The following is a 22,512-nucleotide window of genomic DNA, read 5'->3' as shown; positions in this document are numbered from 1 at the left end:
GCGACATGAGAAATTCCATTGAAGTGATTGAGAGCCATCTTAGAGCCCTTTCACACTGGTGCGTTTTTGCCGTGTTTTCGCGGTAAAAATAGCGCTATTAAAACGCTCATAAAACGCTTCAAAAACGCCCCCTTCATTGAAATGAATTGAAAACGCTGTAAAAACGCGGTAAAATAGTGTTTTTACCGCTATTTTAACACTCCGCTATAGGCGTTTCCACTGTGAAAGGGCTCTTAATGTACACTACTGAAGTCGCTCCCACTTTAGAAAAGGTTCCTGTACTACTTCAAGGCAACTTGTACCCATTGATTTCAATGGAAGTTGCCTCCAAATTCGGATTACTGTCTTAACTGAAGCAACTTTACAGGAAGAGAAAATGTTTTTCTCAGGCAAACCCCTCCCTCACACAGAGCTGATTATTGTTTGATTGGCCACTGGTAGTGGTGCAACAGATCCTCATTGATCCGTGATCCATATACTACCTTATGAGCCAGCAGCCTCATTTGTATTTTATCTTCATATCTCATAGCACAGATTTTTACTATTTGTTTTGGTACCTACAGCCTGACCATACAGGGTTCGAATCTCGGTGAGTTTCCGCTGAACCCGCCGAGATTCGAACAGTCTATGGCCGGCCTTAGGCTTCTGGTGATATCGGTTAAACTCCTGTGAGGAGGGGGCAGGGACATAGCTTACTGGTGCTCTGTGTGTCTAGGGAGGCACACAGCCTGGCTCAGGACCGGACGAGAGTGTTCAAGCACCTGGCTTGCTACAAGAGGCACCCGAAAGAGGGAGGAGCCTACAGCACTGGGTACTGCCAGAAGAGGAGCCAGGCATCCTTTCTGTACAATATGGTTGCAAGGAGCCGTTTTATTAAAAACAATTGCCTTTAAAACAGAAAGCACAATAAATGGGTGTCCCTTTTCACCAATAATATTTTTCTTATAACTTAATTTAGTAAACTTCTATATATTTTAGTGTGGCGGATCTAGCGCTTTTGTTTTGTTTTTTTAAACAACATGGCGTGAGCTTTACATTTTACTGTCTGAAACAAGGGATTTCATGAATCTCCAGTTTGGTTTATCTTAAAAAAAAAAAAAAGTGTTTATCCGAATGACTAACAAGATTCATTATTCTTGTTTAGTGGCGATTTATACTTTTCATTATGTGACGTTAACACTTATCAATGTTCTTAGTGAAGGCTGATGTATCAAGTGTAGTTTTTAATGTGCACAACATCCATATATTAAACTCCACAGATCAATCCGGAGTACTTGACAATACCTTTTTTTCCCTCTTTGCAAAGTTTTTAAATCAATTTTTGTGCAAACTGTAGTAATCATTCTGTCTGCGCAGGCCGGTGCCACTTAATCAATGCCTGGTGAATTGGCAGCATGCTAAGGAGAAAATAGTCTTCTTCTGGAGATTAAAATCCTTAAGGTATTACTTTCATAACTAACAGGCATATTGCACAATGCTGAAGCCTCCAGCCTCGGCGCTCGTCAAATTACTTTGTGAGTTCTGGGAAACGCCATTTTTTTTGTCGCCAAATGAATTATGGGGCCACTTTTTCCTCACTGGGGGGGAGGGCATGCAACTTAGCTGTGCTGCATGCGCTGTAGGTACCCCTTAGTGTTTTAGATTAATTCTCGATTAAATATAAACTCCAGGCAAACTGCTAATTACACAGATGAAATACATATAAGGGAACTGTTTTACCTGCTAAATTATTTGTATTTCTGTCTATGCATTGCTGAAATTCACACATCTCTACCACACAGCACGGTCATGTCTGGCGTAGCAGTTAATGATGAGCTCCGGCATGTTCGCACACCCCACGTGCAGAGCCCGCCAGGAAGTCGGAACTGCGCTATGCTAATCACAGGCAGTGAGACATTGTCCCGATGCGCGGCTGCAGAGATCGGGAAATGTCTCACTGCCTGTGATTAGCGCAGGGCAGTGCCGACTTCCTGGCGGGCTCTGCACGTGGGCTGTGCGAACACGCCGGAGCTCATCCTTAGTCAGTTAATACAACTAGGTATTGTCCCCATCCCCAGCTTGTGAATATATAGTGAGAGAAGGAGAAGCAGTAGACTGATAATCTCATCTTTCTGCTCTATCCTTCTATCAACATGTTCATTGTCATCACTGAAGCAAAACTATCTGGCTCTGTAGTGCTGCGTTTCTCGATCTTAAAGCAGAGTTCCGCCGAATTATTTTTTATCAAAAGTCAGCAGCTACAAATACTACAGCTGCTGAATTTTAACATATGGACGCCTAGCTGTCCTGGCCGCCCGCGATATCGGAACCCGAAGCCGATCTGTCCCTCGGCTCTCGGGTGCTGCCGCCGCCATCTTTGTTAAGGGAATCATGAAGTGAAGCCTTGAGGCTTCACTTCCTGGTTCCCTACTTCACATACATACGTGAGTCGCGAGACCTGTGTGTCTCCCATAAGACAGCGGGGGGGGGGGGGGTTTGGGGAGAGTAGGCACAGTTCCAGAATGAGTCTATGGGACTGGAATAGGGCTTGACTGCAATCAACTGGAATTCCATTAACGGGAGGTCATCCAGGATACCCAAAATACACCTGGTGGGTTCAAGGGAAACTGTAATGTGAAATACAGAATTTATTGTATTAGTCACTGCCACCCAGTAACGGTGTAGCTTGGGACATCTCTACAATAGATGTATACGGTCCCCAGCTACAGAGGCACACCTATCGCAGAGAGGGGTCTTTAGGATACACCATTTCAAAGGGTGTAATGAACCCGGAGCACAATAAAAAGTTGTGAAAGACTCTGGGCAGTGTTGAGAGAGCTGTGTAGGATAGAGTAAAGGGCCTTATCCCAAAGCTCGTCTTCCAGCAGGTCTACATCATGTAGATGTTACTAGCCCAGCACTTTAAGACTAGTCCTCCTTACTATATGTCAGAGACGGACAAAAAATTAGTGTTTAGCAAAAAGATAAGTTGAATTTCATATATATTTATTGATACTCTTTAAAGTTCCAGACAATCAGCCTAAAGGGGTTGTAAAGGTAAAAAAAAAAAAATTCCCTAAATAGCGTCCTTTACCTTAGTGCAGTCCTCCTTCACTTACCTCATCCTTCAATTTTGCTATTAAATGCCCTTATTTCTTCTGAGAAATCCTCACTTCCTGTTCTTCTGTCTGTAACTCCACAAAGTAATGTGAGGATTTCTCCCTGGTGTAGAGTGTCGTGCTCGCCCCTCCCTTGGACTACGGGAGAGTCAGGACGCTCTCTACGTTGCAGATAGAGAAAGGAGCTGTTTGTTAGTGGGCACCCTGACTCTCCAGTAGTCCAAGGGAGGGGGCGAGCATGACACTCCACACCAGGGAGCATTACTGTGTGGAGTTACAGACAGAAGAACATGAAGTGAGGATTTCTCAGAAGAAATGAGGACATTTAAAAGCAAAATGGAAGGATGGGGTAAGTGAAGGAGGACTGCACTAAGGTAAAGTAAGACATTTTTTTTTTACCTTTACAACCCCTTTTTAATAGTTGAAATACATATATGGGCTTGTGCTTCTTTTAAGCCTGTTTTGTGAGTTGAGGCCCCTCACTGGACTGTACTGCCAGGTCCTTGACTTCATACTGCAGCACAGCTTGAAGAACACATCCCCAGCCTGTTGATTATAAAGCGAAGGAGAAGGAGCACATGGAGTAGTTATTTTTTGTTAAGGTTTTTCTTAAGGCCGGTCACGTGAGGTCCTCTTTGGATCTTCTTTAGTGGTTCGCTGTCATCAATGATGCCAAGAGTGGCACTGATGGGAATGCCAATGTTTGTATCATTGCATTTAATTGCAGGGCTCTGTGGTAATGGGAACTGTGGCACCCTGCACTCACAGTATGTCCTCAGTCTTCCAGATTAATTAGTGCTGGATGGAACACGAAGGACCTTTAATGGTCTGAACAAATTATTGTGCACAGCTCTGGATTGTAGGTAAGTATTGCAGACAGTTTTTTTTTTTTTTCTGGTTTCCTTTTATTTTGGGGGGCCACCTTTTTTTTTTCTTTTCTTTTTTTTTTATCTGGATTGGCTTGAACATGTATAATAAACACGCTGTTTGGAGCAATTCACTGTTTGGGTTTATATACACTTTACGAAAAAGAAGAACCAGATGCTTGTAATCTGATGATGTGCAACTCCCTTGGTAATTCTAGTAATTTTCCTCTTACTTGAGGCTCTGCTTTATTGTGACAATCCGCCCCAGAAGGGTTAAAGATGTTGCTGACAATGGGCCAAATATACTTGCCCTGGAAGAATAATTCTGTGTTGCTGTGTTCGCAATAGAACAAGAAACTTGGATTTTTCATTATGTCCAAATTCCTCTCTGAATTGCGGCGGGGCCGTTCATCTTGGCACGAGAACTCTTATATCCACACGTTAAACAGTAAAATCACCTAATTAAACACTATTAAATGAAATGTACAGTATATGGCTTTCATTAGCAACATCTAGTTGGCTGGAAGTAAATCCACAGGGTTTCCAACAATGGTGATCGTTTTTTCTCTGTAACTTCGTGCCAGATTGCAGAAGGACCCTTTAAAGTATTCGCGGAACGAGGAAATAAAATGAACACTTCAAGTGTAAAAATAAACTGGCATAATTAAGGCGTACACTGGATAGTATGGTATAAAATAGTCACTCAACTTCAAAGCAAAGCTTCGGTTTTGTTAAAGCATACTTCTATTCTGAAAATCACCACCATTATCAGTCCCATACCCCCTCATGCACTATTTTAATATTTTTTTTGTATTTCCCTAAAAGTGGATGTAAACCCAATTTTTTTTATGTCACAATGTAGAGTAAAAGATTTCCTATCATCTGTGCCCAGTTTTGCCACACAGAGTTAATCCAGCTCTGAGCAATCCTCTTTTATTGTTTAGTGAAAATTAATAGACTTCCAGATAAAACCCTGTCTAAATACAAAGGACTTTCCTCTCTCCTTGCTTTGAGTGACAGGTTATTTACATATCTAGCTTGGACATGTTTATCATATGTTTATGTTATGTTTATCATAATATGAGGTGATCCACAGTATAAAAAGTGAGAAATCCACCCATTCCCCCACATAACACAACCTGGTAATATACAATGAACTGTGAATCACCTCATATTATTATGTAATTGGGTCCCCTATATCACCTGAAATACCTGGCTGATCCTGCCTGGGGTTTTGCACCCCCACCCCTTCCTGTAAATTGACCACAGTTTATTATGGCTGCTGAGCCCTGACACTATGGTCAGTTAAACTGCCTCCGTCATCCGCAGATCTCCTCTGTCCTCCCCCAGCCTGTCGGCTCCGATCTCTCCCTGGCCCTCCCTTCCTGCTGGAATCATAACTTGGTGTTGGCGCTGCAATCCCCTTTGTTATAATAAGTGATTTGCCCCTTTTTGTGTTTTGTAAAAAAAAATGCAGCTACATACCTTTTTTTTAGTGCTGCTCGGCGCTCATGTGACTGGCCACCTCTCTTCTCTTCCTTACTGATGACAGTGGGGGATTCTGGGCTCCATCCGCTTAGCTGTCAAATCAAGAGAGGAGGGAGGCAGCCGGTCACGTAAGCATCGAGCAGCGCTATAAAATAAGGTATTTAGCGGCGTATTTTTTACAAGACACATACACTGAGGCAAATTATTTACTCTAAAGCCTCATACACACGTTTGGATTTTCCGATAACAAATGTTGGATAGCATGCTTTCAAATTGTCCAACAACAAATGTGTGGTGTTGGATTTTCCGATCGTGTGAACAGAAGTCAGTCGGAAAAAAATGCATAGTACAAACACGCATGCTCAGAAGCAATGCTAACCATAACACAACACTAGCAGAAGTTGCTCAAAGGGTGGCGCTAAAGAGTTGAAAAACCTAGTAGTTTTGTATTTGTTGGCTGACAAAGTTTTGCCGTCTGTATGCAGAACAAGTTCACGGCCAACGCCCTACGGTCAAAATTCCACGGTTTTGTCCGATGGAAATCCGAGTTTGTGTGTGTATGGGGCTTTACAAAGGTGTTTGTAGCACCAATACTAAGTGGCTTCACAAGCACTTTAAATCTACTAGTACATCTATGGGCTCTTTCACATGGGCAGCCCGTTCAGGTCCGCCTGTCAATTTTTTAGGCGGACCTGAACGGGCGTTCCATGCTCCTCTATGGAGCCGCGGATGTCAGCGATGACATGCCCGCTGACATCCGATCCGCCAAAGTGTGGAGGAGGAGGAGGAGGAGGAGGAGGAGGAGGAGGAGGAGGATTAAACGGCTTTAATACCCAGGCATATCCTCAGAAAACTGACAACAAATCGAAATTCCTGAACGCACTTGGGCAGAACTCCAAAACAAATCTAGGAAGGGTTAAACAGCCCAGCGCAACATAAACTTGTCCCCTAATGACTGAGCTACAGTGGGACTAATTAATTAGCGGCAGCACAGATTTGAACGATGTGCTGAAAGTCGCTGTAACTAGCTTGTCTAATGGTAATTAAAAGCATATTAAGATGCTTAATTTCAGCCATCATAGGAAGAATCTGTTAAGATTATTAATTAATCTTTGATTCCGACACAAAGGAATCGAGTGGAGATCATTCCAGTTGGTGATACATTTCTAAACCCAATGGCCAGGGAACCTAAGGTGGCGTTGGATGTAAAAGCCCGCCATGCACCTGCGTGAATTTGACTGTGCCTAGCTAAAGTAGATTTAAAAACCCTAATTTGATTAAATTTGATTTTACAAATTTCTGTGTATTATAAACAATTCCCAAGTTTTTTTTTTTTTAATTATAGTTTATACTTTTTTATTTTATTTTTTGCATCTTGTAGCTGTGTCTCTTCTCCAACTTCTTTGCAGCCAATTCCCATCTACGTGCGTGCGCGCCAGTGGCAAATAGAATCTTGATTGGAAGCGAAAGCCATTCCAGGATTACCAGGAATTATTTTAAATGTAAAAATACTGAACCTGAATTTTGAAATTACATTGATTATGAGATTTTAGTGATTGGCTTTACATATTGTTTATTGGGGGGTGCTGGAATCTGTAGTGGCTGATATGAATGCTATAGAAACCAAGAAGAATGGCGGCACATTCAGAAGTAAAATAAAACTATCCCCTATTTGGTGGACGCTATAAATTTTGCGCAAACCAATCAATAAATGCTTATTGCGATATTTCTGTTAAAAAAAAAAATAGAATACGTATCGGCCTAAACTGAGGAACAAACATTTTTTTTGATATCTTTTTGGGGGATATTTATTATAGCAAAAAGTTAAAAATATTGATTTTTTTTCAGAATTGTCGCTCTACTTTTGTTTATAGCGCAAAAAATAAAAACCGCAGAGGTGATCAAATACCACCAAAAGAAAGCTCTATTTGTGGTGAAAAAAGGACGTCAATGTTTAGGGATCACGTCGCATGACCGCGCAATTGTCAGTTAAAGCGACGCAGTGCCGAATCGCAAAAAGGGACCAGGTCCTTTGCCTGCATAATGGTCCGGGTCTTAAAGTGGAGTTTCCATCCCCAAATTTTTTTTTCATTATTGTGCTCATTAGACCTAAAAAAGAAAAAAAAAATGTTTTCTACTCTACATCTGGAAATGCCTGTTGCTATGCAGTCCCACAAAATCTGCCTTTGCAATCACCTAGGATCCTGACATCATCTCCCTCTAATGCTCCTGGGAAATGTGTGTCATCATTTCCCAGGATGCAGTGCGCTACCCAATTATCACTCCCCATCCAAGACTTCCAGGAAGTAAGTGCTTGTGGGCTTCACAATGCCCACAAGAAAAATGACAACGGTGTGGACATAGTTTTATAAACTATCTTTTTTGAATAACTATGCAGAGCGGTGGCGGATTGTAAAATAGTAAGTGACCGGATTTATATTATAAAAACGCATGATGAAAGGACATACATTTAAAAAATGCTAATTGTGGTTGGAACCCCTCTTTAAAGCGGGGGTTCACCCTATAAACAGAAAGAAAAAAAAAGTTTTTCTTCTAGCATTAAATGAGGCATAGTAGCGCGAGCTACAGTATGCCTGTCTTGATTTTTTTTATCCCCGTACTCACAGTGCAATCCAACATTGAAGATTCCGTCTCCCCACGGGGAATTGGCGCTCCTATCCAGACGGAGGATGATTGACGGCCGGCTCTGGCACGTCACGCTTCTCCGGAAATAGCCGAAATAGGCTTGGCTCTTCACGGCGCCTGTGCATAGTCTGTGCGCAGGCGCCGTATAGCGCCGTGAAGAGCCGAGACCTACTCCGGCTGTCTTCGGGGAGCGTGACGTGCCAGAGCCGGCCGTCAATCATCCTCCGTCTGGATAGGAACGCCCATTCCCCGCGGGGAGACGGAATCTTTAATGATGGATTGCACTGTGATTACGGGGATAAAAAAATCAAGACAGGCATACTGTAGCTCGCGCTATTATGCCTCATTTTATGATAAAATGATGCTATGGAGGGTGAACCACCGCTTTAAGTGGTTAAATGGTGTGTGGCCCTTTGAGCACTACCTGCAGCTTCTCCATTTACCCCCCCCCCCCCCTTTTTTTCCACCTCTTTTCTTTCCTTCAATTCGAACCGTCTATGGCCAGCTTACCCTCTTCTATTCTATTGTATCTGTACTATCTCTCCCTTTAGATTGTAAAGCACTGTGCTATATAAATCCTAAAGAATAATATGGATTTGAAGTTACAGACAATATTTGGGACAGTGCACCAAAGTGAATACAGATGTATACTGAGTCTGTCAGTTTCTAGCACCCTATCGCTTCTGAAGTCGGCATGTGTCAGAAACATGCACTGCGCAAACCATTTTAGCGTACATGTGAAGAAGGCCTCGGGACAATGCTAGAAAAAAACAAAACGCTTTTCCTGCTGCTGATTTTCTGCTATGATGTTTGGAGGGCCTTCTTCCAGACAATGATTCATGAGCTCCAGGACGTGAAGTCTTCCATCAACATTTACACTGAGATGATGCAGAAATTATCTGCTTGGTGTGAAATTTTTCACTAAAAGCAAAAAACCTTCACTCTTGCCTGAACTCCCTTTGTGGGCAGACCTGTAATATAGTATAGTAAGAGCAGCCCAAAGAGTAACATTATATTTACAATGAAATCTATAACCTACACTCCAGCTAGTGGACCTCAGGTGCATATTAAAGTGGAGGGTCACCGAAAAAAAATCATTTTTTAACATTAGATTGAGGCCAAGTATGCGAAGCAGAATCGGGTGTTTATTTTAAAATCAATGCTGTACTTACCGTTTTAGAGATCGATGTTCTCCCGCCGCTTCCGGGTATGGGCTGCGGGACTGGGCGTTCCTACCTGATTGACAGTCTTCCGACGGTCGCATACAGCGCGTCACGAGTTCCCGAAAGTAGCCGAACGTCGGTGCACAGGCGCCGTATAGAGCCGCACCGACGTTCGGCTTCTTTCGGCAACTGGTGACGCGCTGTATGCGACCATCGGAAGGCTGTCAATCAAGTAGGAACACTCATTCCCGAAGATCATACCCGGAAGCCACGGAGAACATCTATCTCTAAAACGGTAAGTACTGAATTTGTTTTAAAATAAACACCCGATTCTGCTTCGCATAATTGGCCTAAATCTAATGTTACATTTTCTTTTCCGGGTCAACTCCCGCTTTAACTGCTGCAAACTGTCCAGGCATTGTGTTGGTGCTGTGCATCACTCCCGTTTCGGGTAGGGCCTGCACATGGATGCAGTGAATGGTGCATGATGCAGATGGCCAACGCCTTCTATGGCCAGGCCAGCACATGCATAATTTGCTACATTGTTTCCAAAATGCCATGCTACATAAACAATGCTGAGTTCCTGGGTAAGCCGCAACAGTGAGAAGTCTTCTTCTGAGATCTGTAGCGATATTTCACAGTTTGATAGCAGAGATGTTGTAAGTTACTCTTACCCTGTTTCCCCAAAAATAAGGCCTACCCTGAAAATAAGACCTAGCGTTATTTTCCAGGAGGGCTGCAATATAAGCCCTACCCCGAAAATAAGCCCTAGTTAAAAATGTTTGTAAAATCCTATAATCCACTCTATTACAGTAGTATATAATGTACAATGTGTGTGTTTCTGTAATATAATTGCAGGGAAGAGAGCTCCGGCGGGTAACAGAAGCGCAGAGCCGCTCTATAACAAATGTATTTGGCACAATTATATTACAGAAACGCACACATTGTACATTATATACTACTGTAATAGAGTGGATTATAGGATTTTACAAGCATTTTAACTCAGTTCACACTGGGGATTCCTGACAGGCAGGGAGGGAGAGAAGACCGCACATTACATGGTAAGACCTACCCCGAAAATAAGCCCTACTGTGTCTTTTGTTGCCAAAATTAATATAAGACCCAGGCTTATTTTCGGGGAAACACGGTACATAGTTTGTAAGGTTAAATAAAGACACCAGTCCATTCAGTTCAACCTGTGTGGGTGTGTTTATGTCAAAATTATGTCCCATATTCAGTGCCGATCCTGACCTCCCTGGGTTGAGAAGCGGGGGGGGGGGGGGGGGTTTGGGTCTGGCGCTGCCGACAGTGACATGTCACAATAAAGATTAAAGTTGAAAAGTCGGGGGAGGGTGTGTTCTGCTGTCGGAAATGACATCGTACATTAAAGTGAGAAGCGGGGGGTGCTGACTTTGTACCTCTTTTTCCATGCAGCAAGCGAGTTGAGAAGCGAGGTGAGGGGCCGAAAATGACTTCTCACAAGGCGGGCCCTTCCGCCGCTTTGTGGGGCCCTAAGCGGCTTGCATAGTGAGCCTATAGGGCGGATCGGCCCTGCCCATATTCCTGTATATTTGAGTTTAATATGCCCATCTTTTGTTTTTTAATTCTCAAACTTTCCGCTGACACCACCATTTGTGGAAGGGTGTTCCTCATCCATACCTCTCTGACAGTAAAGAACCCATTACCCAGTTCAAAATGGAACTAAACCCTCCTATCCTTTACAGCAGGGGTGCCCAACCTTTTCAAGGCCGAAGGCCACTTAAGCGACTTGGTAACCAAATGGGGGAAACAATGAGCAGAGTGGGCAGATGACAGGTCTGTGTCCAGTCTGCATATGCAAAGCAGACAGACAGCCCAATCTACTCTATCGGCCTCTGATCCAATCGGATGAAAGGGGACGGATGCACTTTTTTTTTTTTTTTTTGCAGAAAGGATTGGAGGTAGGCAGGTGTAAACGGACAAAAATCTGTTTACACCTGCCGCTTCATAGAGGTGAATGGAGGGTCCGGTTGGGTCAGACCGATCATGTGAAAGAGGCCTAAGTCTGCTTTTACACTGATGGTCTGCGATCTACCCACACCAGTGCAGGTGTGGTGTGGGAAAAGACGCTTGCTTCTTCTACCGACGGCTTCATTCACAACACTGATGCTCTGGGATAGCAGGTCGGCAATCTGGGCTTGCCAACAAGCTATCCCAGAGCAGGAGGTCGCGGGCCACATCAGAGGGCTCCGCAGGTCACATGTGGCCCCCGGGTCACTGGTTGGGCACCCCTGCTCTACAGTAAGGGAAGCTGTCATTTGATGGCTTGACAGTTTGGTTGAGAGTACAAGCAACTGTGACTGTTCTAATTCAAAGCATGAATTGACTGTAACTGTTTTGGGAAGTAGTAATATTGATGGGTTTAGTTCCCCTTTGAAGGACATGTTCAGAAAACTATGTTCCAGACCATCTCTCTAGCCCACTAAATATGCTAAGCTAAGCTTTTTCCTGCACCCCCCCCCCCCCCCCCCATTTGTATGCTCTCCTCCAATATATAGCACCCTCCCACGTTGTCTACATCCCTGGGCTGCTTATTGCTTATGCCTGCTAACTAACATCCCATAGACTCAAATGAGATGTGCCCATACAGCAGGGGCAACTTCCCATTCAAGTCTATTGGACAATGATGTGCAATTGCACTTTGTTGCAATGTGTAAGGTGATTCAGATACATATTAGAAGTGCCTGTCATTCCATTATTGGCCCTATAGGGTCCAAAGCCCCTCTATAAAAAAATGTTGTCCAATATAGTCCCTGCATGTATCGCCTTAGTTTCACCATCAGTCTGCCAAAAAAGACTTGCGCATGGAGGGAAGATCAGAGGACTATGTCAGAGGAAAGATGGCTACTACTAAAATGGCAGTTATGCCCCTTCGATCTTTACCCCCATCATTCCTAAGCCCTAGGTGTGTGAGCATGTGATAGAAAGAGGACCTCATTGATCAGGGGGCAGTTAGTAGAAGGCAGACGCAAAGGATGACTCTGCCAAGCAGCTCCCGGTTAGTTTCTTGTGGAATTGTTACCTCCTTCAAGGGAATTTGGCGCTATTTCTTCTACCTTTTTTATACATTTGTTCCCATATTAAATGGAAAGATTATCCCCCTCCCCTCTCACCTCTGTGATCATGGTGGTATCTCTCGCACATTGGCTGTGAATTAAGATTGCTGGCCATGAGTGTTTGTTTTTTTTTTTTAAATTTAGAACATTTGATTTTGTTTTTATAGGAAGTGTGCTGCAAACAATAAAAAAATAGGTCCATTATGTGAAATCTATTCCATGGACAGTAGAATTGGCACTTTGTGTGAAACCAAAGTATAATGCCGCGTACACACGATCGGACATTCCGACAACAAAACCGTGGATTTATTTCCGACGGATTGTTCGCTCAAACTTGTCTTGCATACTCACGGTCACACAAATGTTGTCGGAAATTCCGAACGTCAAGAATGCAGTGACGTACAACACTACAACAAGCCAAGAAAAATTAAGTTCAGTCATTCCGAGCATGTGTCGAATTGATTCCGAGCATGCGTCGGAATTGCATACAGACGATCAGAGTTTCCAACAAGAACTTTTGTTGTCGGAAAAATTGAGAACCAGCTCTCAAACATGATTAAAAAAATAGGAAAGGGGAACAGAAAAGCACTGACATTTGCCAACATCCGAAATATTGAATAGAAGGGAGGTTACTGCTAAGGGCAGTGACAAGGCAGACTTTTAAGGCAAAACAGGAACATAGGGTTTAGAAAAATATAAACTTTTAATTACAAAAATACAATAAAATACACAAAGAAAATACAAAGTATACGTTCAATTGCAAAAATTCCTTTTCGTCTCGTCTACGCGTTTCACCTTTTGGCTTCCTCAGGACGAGGTTAGGAGAATTTGACAGTGAGATATTCCTTATTTCATTAATCGGAATGATCGATAGCCATCCATTGCACCAGGGACATTTATGGTCGCAGACATACCATCAATATACAGCTTAGTATAGCCAAACAAAGAGGAATTCCTCTAAATGACATCAGACCCAACGCATAGTCCATCGACAGGAGTAAGATCTAGCAAGTTGCCAGAACCACACACAGACCCGGGACCAGAAGGGCAGGGGGCAAAACCAAGATGGGGGATATGTCCAAAATGGGCAGCCACACTGCAGTATCCATTATAGGACAAACCAGTAGGTTAAGAGCCTCTCGGATGGAAGGATGTTGTACGTCCCGGGGGGATAGCCTGTGTGTGGTTCTGGCTACTTGCTAGATCTTACTCCTGTCGACGGACTATGCGTTGGGTTTTGCCTTAAAAGTCTGCCTTGTCACTGCCCTTAGCAGTAACCTCACTTCTATTCAGCTCTCAAACATTTGTTGTCGGAAATTCCGACAGCAAATGTCCGATGGAGCGTACACACGGTCTGAATATCCGAACAAAAGTTTACATCGAACATTTGTTGTCGGAAATTCCGAACGTGTGTCCTTTAGATGTGTAGAGCATTTTGCCCCAAAACAGCTGCTATCTGTGTGGGGTTATGACAGGTTTCCTTTAAACAGTATGACGCTTATGGCACAAAATCTTACAGGTATTTTAAGACTCAATCAAAGCTACCGTATTTTCCGGCGTATAAGACGACCTTTTGCATCTAAAATCATGCCCCAAAACTCAGGGGTCGTCTTATACAGCCCTCAAAATTTCCACTCGCCTACTAGCATTTGGCGAGTGGATTTAAGCTGGGGGCGAGTGATGACAGGGCTGCATGACCAATCTCCCTCCAATCTGTGCCTACACTTAGAGTCCCGATGACATTGGCGGCCGAAGAGGAAAGGTGCATGCTCGGGAAAAGTAGTCTGGTGAGCCGCGCACAGGCAGAGCAGTACACAGGTGCTCTCCTTACAATTCTCATTAAGCCATGGGACCTAACAGTATGACCTCTCTGAGCCTGCCCCCCTCCCCCGGGCCCCGACCAATGTAGCTGGAGAGCAGAAAGTAATGAGTGAGGTGGAGGATTGCAAAAATTACCACTCCGGTGCAGTGCTCACTGAAAGTTGCCCTGACATGAGAGCGGCAGCCTTCTAGTTTGTGCAGTTTTCTTCTCCTTGTGCTCTATAAGTGTCCAGCAGTTTAGCCTGAGCACTGTGAACAGACTGGTCTCAATGTGTGCTGTGCGCTGTCAGTGTGTGCTGTGCTATGGTGTCAATGGCTGTGCAGTTGTGTGGATCTCAGCGCTGGATTGTACTCCTCCCGCTGTGCTGCAGCTCCTCTCCTCTCTGCCAGCCTGAATAAAAGGGGGAAGTGGGGACATGTAAGCGTGGAGCTGCACACACAGGCTCCTGATGAGATGAATGGGAGAGAGAGGATGGATGGGAGTTGCAGAGGAGACAGGAAGAGACACAGTTCTAGTGCCCTGTCCCTCTGGTCTGCCCCCAGTGCCCTCTCCCTCTGGTCTGCCCCCAGTGCCCTCTCCCTCTGGTCTGCCCCCAGTGCCCTGTCCCATTTTGTTAAAGTTGTTGGTAATATTTAATTTTGTAACTTGATTCTGCATAAAACATTGTCATTCCATGAGATAATCTACGAGGGCGTGTTTACGGGTGCAATTAGGCGCAGGGCAGTGTATGAATTAGGTGGGGCAACTGGTGGCGAGTAACTCTTGAGGCCTGGCTAGTAGCTCAGGACTTGAAATTTTGAGCCCTGGTCTTATACACCGGGTACCTGTGTGTCAGATGGCGGCCATCCATTTTTCAAAAGCCGCGCCGCCTCCTCAGACTGTTCCGTGATAGGCGGAACACTAATTTTCCCAGCAGAGCCTCTGTTCAGTGTTCCGCCTATTACGGATGCCATCTCATCCTCGGCCTTGGACGAGAGGACATCCATGATAGGCGGAACACTGAACAGAGGCTCTGCTAGGAAAATTAGTGTTCCGCCTATCACGGAACAACCTGAGGAGGAGGCGCAGCTTTTGCATAATGGATGCCCGCCGTCTGACATACTCTGCAAACAGGAGAAGGTAGGGAGATCGTCGAGGCAGGGAATGGAATGGCACAGTGAGGCATGTATAATGGCACAGTGAGGCATGTAATAATTGCACAGTGACGGGTCGTCTTATACGGTGACTATATCCCAAAACCAACATTTTAGCTGGAAAATTAGGGGGTCGTCTTATACGGCCAGTTGTCTTATACGCCGGCAAATACGGTACTTGTAAATCTGAATGTTTCAAATGGGACACAAAGTGTTTTCCCAGCAACATGGATTCACCACTCGGATATTAGATCTAAATTCTAAAAGTAAAAAAACGATAGGCTTTTATCCTCTTCCAATTCAGGGATTACTGCTTATCTGTAGCTGCTATAAACCTGCCAAAAACAGCACACGGCTCCTTCTATTTTTCAATATGAGAATTGTAAGTCAATTTTTTGCTGTAGTCTAACTTAATAGGAATTTGTACCCACAGCGCACCGCGCACCAGATCAGATATTTGCACTGTAAGCAGAAGCACGGTAAAATACAACTTCGTAGTTCTATTTTTTTTTTTTTATTATTTCGAGAAAATTGTATCAGCTTATCTGAAAGAGGGCAAGGCGCATAATTTAATTCCAGGAGCGCCATTAGGAAATAACAAAGGTAAATTACGAATGGAGGTTCTCGCAAAAGATACCGTCAGCACCTCTCTTGGTTTTCAGAGAGGGGCCAATACAGCTAATCTATCATTTTTAGGCACAAGAAAAAGCGCTTTGAATCCCTAGTTAGGGATATATTTTGATTTCTTATGACTAAGCAGGGGAAAATGAGATTCTAAGATGCGTAAATCATGACAGGACACTCCAGCTTCTCACATCTTACCGCCAAGCTGTTTTAACATCTTGTATCTCTCTTTGCTCCTGGTATGTCCAATTGAGTTTGCAGGCCTTGTGATTGTGTAGGCGTTGTTTCATTTCCCAGATGATGTCAGGTGAGCTTACGGTTCAGGCATCACGAGTGGGATGACTCTTGTACCAAGCTTGTCAGAAATGTAATCCCTTTTTTAGGCAGCTAACACAAGCTAGGACCCGTCTTCTACAAAGGTATAAAATCTTTTTTTTTTTTTTTTTTTTATAAATTCAGTATGTATTATCAACTTTACCAGGCCTAATAGTTTTTCAACCATACACCTAACCTTAAAAGAGAAGTAAGCGATTTTTTTTTTTTTTAGAATCCTACCTACCTAGGTGGATGCAGCATCAGTCCCCCGCTCTAAGACTAAGGCCACTTTCACACTGGTGCGGGAGCCGCGGTGGCAGTATAGCGCCGCTAAAAATAACGGTGCTATACCGTCGGATTTGCCACGGGATTCGGCCGCTAGAGGCCGATAAAAGGTCGATAAAAGGTTAATACCGCCCGCAATGCGCCCCTGCAGAGGCGCATTGCGGCCGGTATTGCCGCGATTCCCATTGTTTTAAATGGGAAGGAGCGGTGAAGGAGCAGTATACACGCCGCTCCTCTCACCGCTCCAAGGATGCTGCTGACAGGAGATTTTTTTTGTCTCCCGCCAGCGCATCGCCTCAGTTCGAAAGCCCTCGGGCTTTCACATTGAGTATGCAGTGCAGGAGTTTTTCAGGCGATATAGCAGCGCTATTTTTTAACGATGTACCGCCTGAAAAACTCCTCAGCGTGAAAGGGGCCTTACCGGAAAAAAATATATATATTTAAATCTAGAGAGTGAGGATTAAAAGTTCTATGGCATGTCCCTTTTAAACCCCCATAGCTATTCATACCTCTCATATGCACTTTAGCTGTCCGTCGGATCTAAGATGGTCAAATACGATTTGACTTAACAGTTAAAGTACCACTATGTGTAAGAGTTGCCATCTGTTCCTGGCAATATTATTCAGGGAATGCAGTGTTTAATGGTATAATAATAATGAAAAAAGCCAATTAAAGTTAAGTAACTCGTCTCGGCCTTGATTAAGTTGTTTACTTGTTGGGATTAAATAATGGGTTAATCTCGAGCTGTCTAGAACGGTTTGGTGAGGCGCAACATTGCATTATTCTGTTATCAGGAAATATTGCTCTATTAAACTTCCATATTGTAAGCAGTATGTGGAATCCATTTGCCTAATCCCATAATACAGATATCTGTAAACTGCAGCGTTTTAGAGGCAATTTCCAATCAATCATGGGGAACCGTGTGTGTGTATGTCTGTGTGCTTTCTTTAACTCTGTAAAGTAACAAGATACTACCACTTTATGCACAATAAACGAAAAATAAACTTTTTTAATTTTGAGGTTTACAACCTCTTGAATTCACCAGTTCCCAGAATATCCTGGAGGACGGATATCTATTACTTGGTATTTTAACACGTTTTGGAGATTGGCAACTGTACTTGGATTTGTCGATGGGCAAATGCAGCTTGTTTTCAGGTGCACTCGTTGGCATTTGACATCGGGTCGAGACGCTTTCCAAGATCACTCATCGCTTATTAGCAGGTGGATTTGTCCTGCAGTTGCCCATCTTCCAAGCTACATCAACCAGCTTCATGTTGCTTTTGCATTCCCATTGGCTTGTGTCAGGAGAGAAGTAGTTCTGGTGCACACAAGTCATATGACACAGGCCCAACCTTCTACATTGAGAACCTTTATATAATTGTGGCTTGATGTAATGCAGTTAATTGGCTGAGCTTTGAACAATGTTCACAAAGGGGTCTCAATCTTTCTTCCACCTGATGACAAATCAAAATTAAAGACTCCATTCTCTCAGATCCATGGTCACCTTTAGCGGTGACCTTACAAAACGACCATGTGATCCACTTCGATGCAATTTGAAAAAATAAAATGGGCTCCATTAGCACCGCATTGAATTACATGATTTCTGTGTGATTCGTAGTGTGAACCAAGGCTAAAGGTTAAATTGGCCAATGTCCTAAAATCAAGATTTTGTCTTGGGCTTGGTTCACACTGCCGTGACCTGAAAGCCACACGACTTAGTGAGACTTTAACAGGAGACGTCCTGGCGGCTTGAGCACTACTTTGAGGCACAAGTCGCATAGAAGTCTATGCGAAAAAATAATAGCCCAAAACCCCAATCGCATTCTGCGATCCACAAATCAAAACCTACTCCAGATACCCAAAGCCAGATACAAGTCCAAAGGAGATCGAAGATTTGCAGTCCAGGGACCTCAGCTGTGGAATGCGTTGCCAACTACCATCCGGCTGGAGTTGGACTACTTGGCCTTCAGGAGAAAGATTAAAACCCATCTCTTCTGAGGTTAAGGAGCTTCCTTACCCCTGGAATGGAGACAGCGCCCAGAGGCGATTCAGTTCGCATGTGTTGCGCTTTACAAATTTTTCACTCACTCAGTCGATTTAAAGTAGTACAGGGACCTTTTCTAAATTCAGATCGACTTTTGTAGTGATAATTAAGACAGCTCTCATTGACTAATGAGGGATTTCACATGTCACACATCTTGAGGTCTCACAGGTTGGGTCCCAAGTCGCGGCAGTGTGAACCGAGCCTTAGACAGACCACATCTCTTAATGCGGACTGAAAGCTTTTGTAGAACTTTTCTGTCCAAACAATGGGACCACAAAGTGAAAACTCACCTGGATGTAGCTTTCTGCTTCTGAAAGTGTTTGATATTTCTAGCTTTCTATCCACACATCTTCCATGTCTTTATGGAAAGAACATATTGTTCCACGTCCATGGTCTTCTATGTTTCTAAGCACTTAGAACTTTATCATCACGTTCTTTATTCCTTTCAATAAATATTACAATACCATTGATCATTTTGTTTTTCTTTTGCCATAAACCTGATTAGCGTCTCAAAATAATGAAGAATTAAAACAATGGGAAAAAATATCTTAGTTTTAATTAATTTCATTAAAGTTCACCCACCAGTTTTTGTTCCCCCGGATAATAGATGTTTATGCCAGTACATAACAGATTTGTTTTATATCTTTGTATTTCCTTTGCAAAAGACTAAAGTACGTTGAATTGATATTGGGCAACTTTTTTCTATTTTAATTCTTTTCTGAAACACATTTTCTTCCCCTCTGTCTTCCTATCGCTGCAGTTGTGTGCTTTGATGCAAAAATTAACTTTGACGACAATGCGGAATTCAGACAAAAGGAGATTTTTGCAATGGATGACACGTCGGAAACAGATCCCATTGAGAGTGAGGCGGCGAGGTACGACTTGAAGTACATCGGAATGGAAGGGAACATTGCTTGCTTCGGTAAGAACAGAAGTATTGTAACAGATCAATTGTATCAAGTGATTGTTCGTTTCACATGGCTTTTGTTTAACAGGAACAGCGTGATTCTGTCACTGCAGCTATGAAAAAATTGATGCCATGTGTTTGCATTGTTCTTATGTCTAGCCCTTATTAACAGTAATGTGTAAGCTGGTATTAAGTTACTTTGAATGTGGTACATAAAGGATTATTTATAATTGGAGATGTGGGGACTGTGGCAAGCCACATAGTGTATTTGATTTGACCATAAGCTTGAGAAGGTGGGCAACTGTAGGGGGGTATAGTGAGGTCATCTCTAATAATCGTAAAGGTTTAGATGACAGGAGAGAAGAAGGGGAAATGCAGGGATAGAATCGTGCCAACTTGGTTGTTTGATCTATTTCACATTTGCATAGGGTTTGGAACAAATCTATTCCCCAGTAATAAACTTCTATAAAAATGTTAATATTTGTTTGAAAGTACATGTCCAGGCATTACCCAAATTAACCACTAAATCTCCTACCCCCCCTCTAGATCATGTCCCAGCATTATTATTTTTTTTACTTTGTTTCTATAGCAAGAAACCACTTTTATTACTACTACGGAGATTGTAAAATTGGTATGGGGCAGCTTCTGGGAGATCAGTTCCTACCAGTGGTGGTCCACTCATTAGGGGCACAGGGGGCGCCCCTCCAATCCTTGCGCCCGGCCCCTAATCTCAATGTAGGGCACCGGATGCCTGGATTTCAATGTCTTTTTTTTTTTTTAAGCACATGATTAGAGCTTGAGGCTCTGGTTTCAAAAAGGGTTGGCTCTGCGCCCTGAGCCCGCCCACTTGTGTGATGTGTGCGGCAATGGTTGGCGCGATGAGCAGTGGGGTGGATGAGGAGGCAGCAGCAATTGAGCATGCAGTCTCTGGTGGTGACATATGCAGTGAGGTGGCAGTTGGGTATTTGTCTGCCGCCCCTTATAAAAATGGAGCATCAGCCGCCACTGGTTCCTACTGATGTAGACACGCACCCATACCTACATCTCCCAAGAAACGACATACATGCGCATGCTGACTTTTGGAAATCTAGAAAGTAGCATTGCTTTTTAGGCAAAATATATCAATGTGTATGTGGAGAGGAAGAGGGGAGGGTCAAGTATAGGTGGGCTTTTGTAGTCCAGCAGGCAAAAAGTCTTCTGTTTTTAGCCCAAGAGGAGGTTGGGAGCACACTGGTCTTCTGGCAGACCAATTTTGCAGAGATGTGCTAATTACATTTTGCTCCTTACCTGTTGTAGTGTCTTATACACTACCATGCTGAATGGGGAAACCAAAAAGAAAGAACACAGCGGAAAAGATCTCCCACTGGATAAGGAAAACAAAAAATAGGTAAAAGTTATTTATTATTACAACAGAATAATTAAATTGTCCAACTGTAAATTATGTTGACCGGCTCTGAAAACCATGAATTGGTTGCACTTTATAGAATCCAACTCACAGGCAAAAGACCACATTGTCTGAGTTCCAATCGTGCAGTCTTTAGATTTTGCAATTAATTCTCCTTGTCTATTTTCTACAAGGCTCAACTCTGCATCATGTTCACTCTAAACTCATACCGGTATTATTTTGTGCCATTTGTCTCCAGTATATCCTCTTTATGCTGTTTTAGCAACTATTCTTAACCGGTCAAGACACATTTCATACTAATTAAGGATGATGTCCAGGACATTTGTGCCCGCTACTTTTTATCCAGCAAAGTTTAGCCAGTGGGAGGTCTTTTGCACAGTTTTTTTGTTTCTTTTTCATTTTTACCAATGCTTTTTTCCAGTAGCTATTTATACAGCTGCATAGGCTCTATATTATGCAATGGTTATTATCAGATTAGGTACTGTCGCTGTGATTCGTTTTTCTATGCTAAATGGGGAGCTTATAGGCAGAACAGGGCAACTGTTATAAAACACCCCTTAGAATCCAACTTTTTACTACAAAAGAACCCTTATAATAATAGTTGGTCATTGGGAAACCTCTGCATAGACGTATCACCAGTATATTTCCACATCCACTCCAGTTTACTCCCCAGGGATATCGGCCTCAACAACTCAGGTACCTTTATACCTCCAAAGCATAAAATTATTATGGAGAGCTGGAGGTATACAGGAACCTGAGCTGTTGAGAGTGACATTTTGGTGTGTATACTGGCACAGAGGTGGAAATATCCAAACACAAGAGAATGCTAACATGTTTCAACCAAAGCCGTAATCATAGCTATGAGGAAGGCCTTGGCTGAAACACGTTGGCATTCTGCTAAGTTGTTTTGATGCCTCAGGTAGCTTATCTGTTATCAAATAAAGTTTTGTGAAGGATTGTTATTAGACTCGCAGGCTCTTTTTAAACTTGGGCAAACCCTGCTAAAGTCAATTTACTGGGGGCTGTTTTATTGGTGGTCTGTGGGAGCTAAAAATATTATTGGCGCCATGCTGCTGGCTCTGCCTAATGGTGTTCACCCTAAAAATACGCAGGCACCATTAAGTAGGAGGTCCATTAGCCACAGCTCAAGAAACTCCTAGCAACCTCTAGAGCAGTGATGGCGAACCTTGGCACCCCAGATGTTTTAGAACTAAATTTCCCATGATGCTCACCTACTCTGCAGAGTGCATTTGCCTCATGGGAAATGTGGTTCCAAAACATCTGGGGTGCCAAGGTTCACCATCACTGCTCTAGGGGAACCCTGGTTGAGAAAGGCTCAACAAAACCATGATCATGTGGAAGGTGCAGAGCCTTCAACCGCACATTAAGGTATACTAATTTGGTGTTAACACTTTAAGCCAATAACCCAGAGAAAGAATACAAATCGGAGGTTCTGACTTTACTTTTAGCACACTTGCTCTTGGTCAGTGACCCAGAACCTGTTGAGAAGGAGGTTAGCTGTGGCAGCCCCTGTGTTTCTCTCCAAAGGGAGTACTGCGGATGCCGCAGAACTTTCAGATGCTTTCCCGGTTGGGCATAACCCATCATAGGCTTGGTAGCC

The 22,512-nt window shown here is 43.3% G+C and overlaps 1 protein-coding gene across 1 annotated transcript in view; it reads left to right on the top strand.

Moving 5' to 3' along the window:
- Positions 1-22,512, top strand: part of SUCLG2 (succinate-CoA ligase GDP-forming subunit beta) — a 297,736-nt gene that overhangs the window by 109,466 nt on the left and 165,758 nt on the right. Inside the window, exon 8 of the mRNA XM_040359196.1 lies at positions 19,340-19,501. Coding sequence (XP_040215130.1) covers positions 19,340-19,501 — 162 coding nt within the window. The remainder of the gene's footprint in view (positions 1-19,339; positions 19,502-22,512) is intronic.

The sequence above is a fragment of the Rana temporaria genome, chromosome 7, assembly GCF_905171775.1.
Source record: "Rana temporaria chromosome 7, aRanTem1.1, whole genome shotgun sequence".
Classification (NCBI taxonomy): domain Eukaryota; kingdom Metazoa; phylum Chordata; class Amphibia; order Anura; family Ranidae; genus Rana; species Rana temporaria.
Note: the sequence above shows the minus strand (reverse complement) of the source record. Positions and strands in the feature narration are given on the sequence as shown.